Source organism: Haliaeetus leucocephalus, unplaced genomic scaffold (genome assembly GCF_000737465.1).
Source record: "Haliaeetus leucocephalus isolate CR32 unplaced genomic scaffold, Haliaeetus_leucocephalus-4.0 Scaffold136, whole genome shotgun sequence".
Classification (NCBI taxonomy): domain Eukaryota; kingdom Metazoa; phylum Chordata; class Aves; order Accipitriformes; family Accipitridae; genus Haliaeetus; species Haliaeetus leucocephalus.
Genome location: NW_010972572.1, coordinates 2,479,517 through 2,488,943, shown reverse-complemented (window position 1 = coordinate 2,488,943; position 9,427 = coordinate 2,479,517). Strand labels below are relative to the sequence as shown.

The window sequence follows — 9,427 nt, the reverse complement described above, 5'->3', positions numbered from 1 at the left end:
ATCTTGGGCAGCTGGAGGCTTGTTTGGAAGAGAGCAGAGGGCCTCAGAGCAGAAGAGCATAGCATAGGGTGCTTTGTGTCCTACCCTTGATTCCTATTTGTGAGAAGGGATATTAAATTCCTAACATACCTTAATCAAGGGAAAAGTTAGCAGGTAACAGCAGCCTGGGAAACACTGTGCAAGAAGAAAGAATTCACCACAAACGAAAGAACGGCTCCCAACCCAGCAGCACTAATATAGAGATTTTATTTCAACTGTATTGAGTTGTACAGCACATTTTGTTTGTCACAATGCTATCAAACTGATTTTAGAGTTTTTAGCCAGCACATTGTGACGCTGAAACTCACAAGAGCTAAAAGCAGTTTGGACTAATGGCCTGAACAGAAGGGCCAGGAGTACCTAGTTTCTGGCTTCCTTATTGCTTGCAGTCATTCCAACATGTGCAAAACAGGAGCAAATCCAGTTTCTTCTGCCAGCCCAATGGTCACCCTTCCATGTCTGGCAATGACTGCAAGGTACAAGGCAGGGGAGAATCCGAAGCAAGGTGCCTTCTCTTCCCAAAGCCATATTGGTTGTTCCCAGTATGGAAAAGAAGCAGAGTCCAAGTAAGTACAGGGTCTTCAGATGATGCTAGCTTTGCTCGCACTATTGGGATTTACGAAACCAGAGGCTGACATATCAAAGTGCAGGAAAGGGTCATTATTCCATTCCCTCCGACGGAGATGACAAACCATTAGCAAAAAGAATTGGGAGATCACAACAGTGTACAGTACTTTGCTTTGTTAGTAGATCAAATGTCCTCACAGGTCCTCCCCCCACATATGAAGTCTCAGCTCATGAGGTGCAGAATATATCGGACATTTTCATTTAGCTGGAAAGAAAACCTGCATTTCTGCAAAGAAATGCCCCACTTTCAAACTTTTCTTCCTCATTAATATCCGCTGATTTCTTAGAAAGAAGGCAGGATGGATACTTCCCAAGGGATCTAGGGATTAAAAGCCCACCTTCTTTCTAAACCTTCCTTCCTTTCTAAACCCAGTTCCTTTCCCTTAGAATGGGTTGGGATTCCTGCTCTCTAGTTTAAAGAGGAAGTAGAGAGACAATTACAAGTCGGCAACTCTGAACTTTGACCACTGTACAGGAGACAAAAAAGAAGTCAAATTCAAGAGGCATTTTAGGTATCACTGGGGCAAGTCAGAGAGATTGTTTCCACCACTGAACAGATGCCACATGTCATGTTTATCTCTGTAGCTTGGCTGTACATCCTAAAGTGAAAAGCACAGACCGTAGTGTCTATGTCAGCCAGTGTCCTTCCCCACCCCCGTTTTGGTATCGATGCTTCATTCTCCCTTCTTCGGGTTACATTAAGTGCACAGAAATATATAGCAGCATTTGGACTGAAACCCTCACATACACCAGACAGCACATTCCAGGAGGTAAAACAACACATTATGGCCTATACCCTCAAGGTATCAAGTTTTCAGGATAAAGAGCAGTAGAAAGTGGAGAGCTGAGGGCAGAAAAGGGGAGGAGGAGCAACACAGGAACACGAGTTCTGTTTCCATGCCAGGAGAGGATCAGGGTGCCATTCCTGTGTTAGCACCAGGCTGAGACACAATCGCAGACAAAGCAGACGGGCAGAGCAGAAGTGAAAAAGCCAGTCTCCCATCTCCCCGCAGTGTTGGGGGGCAGGGGCAAAGTCAAATGCATTCACCAATCCTAGCGGAGCATGAAAACGGGCAAAATCTGCTCGGCCCGTTTTCAGCCAGAATAAATTTCTCTTCAACGCTCAAGAGAAAAATCAATTAGTGATGGCTAGTGAGTCTTGTTCACCAAGCTGATCGCAAATCACACTCATGGAAAGAGAATCTACAGAACTGCTCCAGGCTGAGACCCTTCCAAAGCACACAGTACCACCTGGAGTCTGCCCTCTTCCTTCTTGTACAGCAGCCTGCCTTTGTAGGGGAAGTTGGTTCTAAACATGCCTTTCTATTGCTTTGGGGGTACTTTGCACAGGCAATATCTGTGAAAACATTGCTTCCCAGCCCACAAAACAAAGAGGTTGCAATCCCCTCTTTAGCCCTAGGTTGTCAGACTACAATGTACGGGCCCACTGGTACCAGAGTGGGGACACACACCATACTCTCTAATCTGAGCTCCTCTGCTCCACACTGATAGTAAGACTGCTGAAGACAGTGCATTCAAGCTTGGCGTTCAAGTGTTGCACCAACGGCCTTCACGATTACAGTGGAGGCAGAGTCACCCTTCAAACCCATCAGAGAAAAGGCTGGGCTTAGACAGGTCTCTTGTCTGGCATTCAGCTGGAAGCTGTGGCGATGGGTTTCTTCAGATGTTGGCTCATGAGCTCCCTGGCACGAGACACTTGGATGTGGTCGTAACAGGAGTTACAAACGAGGACAGGGTCGTACAACTGCTGATCAGGGATGGGCAACTTCAGATGGCAGCAACCAGCACAAAACACGTTCCCACAGTTCCTGTCAAGGAGCAAGAAAAACAGTGAAAAGAGAGCTGGGAACACCACAGCAAGACTTCAGCAAGCACAAAGGGGTGAAGTACCAGCTGTACTTATGACTTGTCAACATGTTTCTTAAAGTATATACTCTGGTCTCGAGTGCAAGCTAAAAAGTGGCAAGCATGAAAAAGGGACTAACGGGCATTACTAGCCAGGAGAAGGATCAAAGGCCTTGGTAAAGGAGAAACAAGAACAATGTGGAATGGAAATCTGCAGGGAACTTATAAGGCCTGGCGAATAAAGGAAAGACCTAAAACTTTCTCCTGGGAGCTGGAGGGAACAAACATCACAGATAAGCATTTTGTGAGGTTTGCAAGAAACAGGCTAAGAAGAAGAGTGAAACTACAGCGATAATATTGTTTACCTGCAGTGATGCCTCCGTTTGGCCAGCCAGAATTCACAATCGCAGTTAAAACAATGTGAGGCCATGTGGTCCGGAACCCACCGCGTGACCTAGGGCAAACGCCAATCCTCATCAGCTTTCAGTTTGTAACGCCACAATGACTAGGTCTCTCTTAGGACCCCAGTGCAGGCTTTGGGCCACAACAGGCTAGCCCAGAGAGAGCCCATCCCACAGATCCCCTTCTATCGGACACAACAGCAGCAGAGGATGCAGAGGATGTGTTACAGGACGTGGGTGGCTGCTCTCTGCCTTGATTCCAGACCACTCTCTGCTGCAGTAACCACCAAAGCTAGCTGCCAGGAAAGAAACATTCTCTCCTGCTGCTGTAACAGGACACATACCTCAGTCTCCTTCTTATCAACAGGCTCCCAGCTCGCTTCTGACAAGCAGTCTTCACTATGATCAGAACAGAAATCCTCAGTGTCACTGCCGTCCGATTCCTTCAGACAAGTCTGCAAAAAGAGACAAAGTCACAAATCCCCTCAGCTGCCTCAGTTGCAGTCAAGGGCATTCCCTGCTCTGGCCACACTCAGTGTTTGTGGGGGGCACATGGGTGGCTCCACAGCTCTCCACCAAAGGAAGTAAAGCATTCATGACTGTGTAGGAGCCATTGCTTGGCCCTCAAGAAGCAGAGATACCTCCAGGTGGCACGAGGACACAGCATGTGGACAGGAGGGGAACAGGGCTGAGGAAACATAGGAACAATCTTAACCACCCACTCTGAAAGTAAGAGAGTGAGAACTGTGGGCTGGAGAGGGCAGTGTGAGGGGGGGTGCAGGGACCACCACTGCTGGAGCCATGCTGCCAGAGTTGGCGTGTTAGAGGCAGTTACTTACAAAGTCATCCTCGTAGTCCATCGGAGGCTCTGCTGGAGGGGCACAGAAGTGGCGGATGTCCAGGCGCAGCTGCAGCTCTCGCACCTGCCTGCGCAGCTGCTCCACCTCCTGCTTGTAGCTGGCCTCGATCTGCCGCAGCCTGTGCTGAATCACATCCGTGGGGAAGGGGAGCCCGTCATCGTCCAGGTAGAGAGGAGGCACAGGAGAAGGACATTTTGGTGGCATGTGCTTGGGACCAGGCGCTTGTTTCAGGTGGCAGGGTAGCCACGAATGGCTGGGCTTCCCTGTGGGGCCTGCAAAATGTGTGCCGATGTGGCCAGAGCAGACTGAGGGTTTCGCACCTTCTCTGGCAGACCACTGGCCACTGAGGCACAGGCCTGGTGTCCGCAGAGGTTTGCTGCTCAACTTCTTGCTACAGCAGCCATAGGAGAGGAGGTGTCTGGGTGCGGGCTCCCCACTGGGGAGCGATGTCACCATTCCTTGAAAACTGTCCCAGTTGGACCCCAGGAAGGAGAACTCACTGCTTTGGCTCTGTGAAATGGGCTTACGCCATTGCTCTAGTGGGACTCTCCCCAGCCGGCCAGGCTCCTCACAGGGCACACTCCTTCCAGCATCGCCTTTCCCATTGTCTTCATCCAGGCAGGGGATGCCCCGGGCAGGGCCTGGGGTGTCCCCACACGGAGCACTTGGTGCCAGGGACTCCTGGCTGGGAATGTCTTGGCAGGAGCTGTTTCTCTTGGGGCAGACTCCTCCATTGGACACCACGCCAATAGCCTTCAAAGGTTCCTGGGGACAGGTTTCTAACTGCTTTCCAGAACTGGTGGAAACCCTGTCAACATTTTCCTGTCCAGAAGGATTTGGAGCTGGACACATGCCATCCAGTTCCTCCGTGCATGTTCTGTTTCCCTTTTCTGCCTCCAGAGAGACGCCGCTTGCTGGCACAGAAGCCCAGCTGCTCAGTTGCTTGCTATGCCCCTCGTGCTCAGCACAGCTGCTACAAGTGCTGTTGGCTTGCAGGGGAGCGTTTTCCTCTTGCTCCTCTGCCTGCCGTGTCTCTCCTGCAGCCACCGCACTGCCTTCGCCCAAGTGCGGCTCGGCTCCCTCAGAGGTGGTGTGCCGGGCTTCCAAACCCACCCGGACTTCCTGACAGTGGTTATTCAGGTTGGGATCACTAGAAGTGCGGGTCAGCGGGCTGCTGGAGTCACAGGCTGAGAGCAGGTCATCCATAGATCTTGTCTTTGGTAATCTAGAACCCAAAAGCAAAGCAAATCTCCTAACAAAACTCCCGAAACTTCCCTCGTTTCAGTCAAAACTGGGGTGAGGGAAGGGAAATGTTCCTAATTACAGATCATGGGGTGGGTGGGGAGGGGCGGTGCAGCAGCATGAGCTGTAATGCACAACACTACAGCCTGGCCTCCACCATCTGCCTTTTTAGGTGCAGCAGGGAGCTGTGCATGTTCTTCTTCAAGTGGCTGAGACAATGCTACAGAGCTCTTGCTCTCCACAGGAAAGACAAGAGCAGTAAAACAGAGGAACTACAATGAGCAAAGAGGAAAAGAAGGCCTGTGGGTAGGTGGCAACCTGGGCCTGGAGCGCTAGGCTCTTACCTATCCAAACATCTGCCGCTGAACTCCTGGCTCTGAGATCCAGGGGGCAGGTAGATGTTCATATCATCCTGTCCCAGAGGATGTGGCGAGGAAGCTGGGAGATACACTGCTGTCCAGACATGCAGCGCTCGCACGTGGCACACTGGATGCAGCACCTGCAACAACCACTCACAATCAGAGATGAATGCAAAAGGAAACCGCTCCAGTCTCTCCTGACAGTCCCTGGTGCCTGCCAGGCAGAGAGCCTGGAGAGCTGGGCAGGAGCTCTACTGACCTGCTCAGACCCTGGCATATAGAGAAGATTGTGGAAGTTCTTATTGCCAGCCCGCAGGAGGGACCACACGGAGCAGGTACGCTTGTAGATGTTGTGCATCTCTCGCTCACAGGGGCTGTTCCCAAGAAAGGTCCCATAGAGGCAGGAATACGTGTGCTGCACAAGCTTCACCTGCAGCATTAGAAGGGGAACAGCTGTCAGGGCCATTGGGAAATGGTGTCTCCTGTCTATGGGGGAAACCTCTTCCACTCCTCTGGGATGGCTCACGTACTCCCTACCCAGCCGTCGACCCTGCTGCTGTCCTCTCTGCCACACAGGGCAGGACAGAGAGGGGATAGCAACAGGAATCACTTAGATTAAACTGAAAGCAACAGTCAACTGATACCATACCCATCCCTCTATAACCCAAACCTATATTATTTGATAAGGCAGAGATTAATAGCTATCATTTCCCTAATTTTTTTTTTTAAATGTTTCAGACTCCTGTTGCTCTGATATGCAAATCAGGCTTTTAATCAAAACAGTGCTGCTGATGGTGTCTGAATTCACTGGGCTAGAAAGGGACCTGGAGAACAAGTGATTCAAAGAAATCAGAGAATATAAACCCTTCGCTGTGCAATCTGCTAGGCACTCCGAGCCTGCAGCACCCACTGGGAGGAGGAGGAAATTGCAAGCAGCTAACAGAAGCCAGCAGAAGCATCACACCTACAGAACCAGGTCAAGATACCACAACTGAAGGGCTGGACCCACACAGTCAAGGTATGGCAGGAATGCCAGCAGAGAGCTCAAGCACTGCTCAGACACTTTCCCATTTTTAAAGAATTCAATTTTTGTTTTCTTTCAACTACAACACTGTAAAATATAATGGCACTCCCTCTGCCTCTGCTCACATCTGGTAAGGGATAGGGAGGTGTTTGTGTGCACGTTTCTTACCAAAAAAGCTTCATTAAATTCAAAGAGGCAAGGAAATTGCTTCAGAAGCTGATGAACAGCATCCAGCCACTGGAGAAAAACTGGGCACTGCTCATTCTGATCTTCCACCTTCTCCTGGTGACCACAGCGATCACCAAACTTGTGACCAAAATCCAACCAATCTGATTCAACCAGCACCTGGAAACCCTGTGAATAAAAGAAAAGACTAACTGCAGACACTTTGCTGTAGACATGTAGTAGGACAAGGCAAGCCCCATCTGCCAGCAGTGCCAGGCAAACTGGGGACTTCTGAAGGGCTGGAAAGGAGACTACATTGGTGCTTGGTTTGGGAGCGAAGCTACCTGAACATCGGACATTTCCAAACACAAACTAACAGCTGTTATTTCTATACAATAAACAGCTTAGAGAATATGCACAATTAAGAGTAAGGAAGCAGCTGAACCTTGAACACAGGTTATTTACCACAGTACTTCAAGTTGGGCAGAGGAGTGAGGTACAGTTCACCGAAAAAGGGAAGGAAGAGAACATGGAAAAACCCAACACCCACAACAGTAGCTCTGAAACACCACTAAGCTTATTGACAAATGCGATCCTGCTCCTTTCTCCGGAGACTCCGAGACAAAAGCTGCCTTTTAACAGACATGAAAGAGCAGCATAGCACAACTCCTACCTCCATGGTCCTGTAGTAAGGGTCCAGAAGAATCTTTGCCAGTGCTACAATCTGCGGAGTCCTGTCCCAGCCGTCTGAGCAATGAACCAGCACTGGACGCCCTTCTCTGTCAACTGCATTGGAGACCAGCACTGCTGCCTTCAGCATGACAGAAAGGTGCTGCAGCCACTTGGTACTCTCCAGGGCTGAAAGCCAGCTAGAAGGTGTGCAAAAAGAAAGAAAATGGTTGCTTAGCTATCCAGTGTAAAAAAAAAAAAAAAAAAATTTAAGCTAAGTCTTTTTGGAGTCCTCAGTGAAAATCAATCTTTTCTAAAACATGTTCAAGAGGAGCCAGCCAGCCTGGGACTAAGTGCAAAGAATCCAACCCCTAATTTCAATTCTTCCCAGATACGTTTTAGAAACCCTCAGAGGACACACACAACCAAGTGACACTGAGGCAGTGCTACAATCCCTTCTGGGTTACCAGGGATCAAAATAAGCAGCATTCAAGCACTGTGAGCACTCTTCTATCCCTCCATTTTCCGAGGTAGAACCCTGGGATAGGAAAAAAGAAAAGGGAGAGAAAAACCCCAAGGACACTGGCAGATGAGTTGAACTTGGCTAGAGAACAGTCACTTACTTGCTGGGGTCTGGCACCTGACTGCAGACAGCACGCAGATACTGGAAGCTGTTCCGGATGGAGTGGATGTTGGCCATGCCCATGAACACGACTTCACAGTTTGGGTAATACTCTGAACACAACAGAGACAGAAACATTCAGCAAGAGCTGCTGCCACTGCAGCAACTGCCTCCATACGCTTCGTTTAGCCGTGCCCTCACAGCACTAGTTCTGGTCTCCAGCTAGGCAGTTTTTCTACAAAAGCCTTGTGGGCCAGCAGCGATATATCTGGAATAATGGACTCGTTTTTTGCAAGTGAGAAGGGGAACGCGTTCCCAGAGACTGAGTACGAAAATGCTGACCCGACCCCCAACTGTGCGCTAGGACCCACTCGACACAGCAGATCCAAGAGGAAGATGTTTCGGGATGTGCTTAGCCCTCTGTACCTTCACATTCGCAGCCGCCTCCCTTTGCTCTGTTGGCCACAGCTGCAGTGTAGGACCTGGCATCCAGAATCAGCAGCTTCTGAGGAGTTCCTGCGTTCTCCACGCCTGAACATGCGGTCAGGGATGAGTCTGCAGAGACAGCATGGACTGAATTCCCAGCACCTTCCTCCCTCCTATGGCAGGCCTCCAGTGCCACCCAACACTGGCCGTGAATGAGCCCAGAGACCTGTCCCACACACTGCACGCTGTCAAGGTGTGACAGGGCCCAGATTATCCCTCTGGATATCGGGTTTAAAACTTGCATTGTTACAGCCCTGTTAGCAGCAACAGCAACACTGGGGTGTAGGAAGCACTAAATAATTCACACACTTAGGAGAGAGTGGAAGGCAGTAAGCTGTCTCACCGAAGTCAGCATCGCAGGCCTCACTGCCGTCGCTGCTCCCGTTGTGCGGCAAGCCACCAGATACCTTCACTCCAGGGTTCAAGGCACAGGCTTTGGCAATAGATGTCACAAGATACTCATCGTCAGCATTTCGCCAGCCCCACCAGCTGATTTCAGGCTGGCTGCAGCGTGCAATCACCGCTCCATTGCGCACATGTCTGCAGAGGAAGGGAGAGCCTAATGAAGCCCCCTGGAACGGTGAGGAACAACCCCAGCAAACTTCACCTACAGTCAGCACCTGTGCAACCATCCTCACTGCTTTATCTACTGCATTTAATCTTGCATTCAAGCGGTGAAACGGGGCAGGGCATTTCAAATAACCATTATTCATAACAACAGCAGTGACATGGAGGCTGTCACTCGCATCACAGTGGTGACGAACAGAAGATGGCTGTGAGTAGCACAGAAGCAGCTAATGGAGCTGGAACAGCTGGCAAAACAAGACTGCAGAGGAGCAGGTCACTGCAGTGCTTGCTGGAGCGGCTGTCGGGAACAGCCAGTGCCAGTGGATGGTGGCAACTCTGGGGTCAGCTGCAGCTCGTGGGACGTCACCTCCAGGATTGACGGCTGTGCCCTGGGACTCGACTACCACTGAAATGAATGGGGATTTTCTGCAGCAAGGGGAAAGCTGCCGGTTGTTCTAGCCATTACTCTGCCAAGCCATTTTTCTATTTTTATTTACAGT

The 9,427-nt window shown here is 50.2% G+C and overlaps 1 protein-coding gene across 4 annotated transcripts in view; it reads right to left on the bottom strand.

Annotated features, from left to right (window-relative positions):
* Positions 1–232: 232 nt before the first annotated feature.
* MTMR4 (myotubularin related protein 4) overlaps positions 233–9,427 on the bottom strand; it is a 58,379-nt gene continuing 49,184 nt past the window's right edge. For all 4 annotated transcript variants that reach the window (XM_010585927.1, XM_010585930.1, XM_010585929.1 and 1 more), the window contains 11 exons: positions 8,704–8,900; positions 8,301–8,429; positions 7,876–7,987; positions 7,257–7,452; positions 6,587–6,772; positions 5,654–5,824; positions 5,380–5,534; positions 3,773–5,018; positions 3,278–3,388; positions 2,898–2,986; positions 233–2,495 (listed from right to left, as the gene is read on the bottom strand). In XM_010585927.1, coding sequence (XP_010584229.1) covers positions 2,318–2,495; positions 2,898–2,986; positions 3,278–3,388; positions 3,773–5,018; positions 5,380–5,534; positions 5,654–5,824; positions 6,587–6,772; positions 7,257–7,452; positions 7,876–7,987; positions 8,301–8,429; positions 8,704–8,900 — 2,770 coding nt within the window. In that variant the 3' untranslated portion in view covers positions 233–2,317. The remainder of the gene's footprint in view (positions 2,496–2,897; positions 2,987–3,277; positions 3,389–3,772; positions 5,019–5,379; positions 5,535–5,653; positions 5,825–6,586; positions 6,773–7,256; positions 7,453–7,875; positions 7,988–8,300; positions 8,430–8,703; positions 8,901–9,427) is intronic.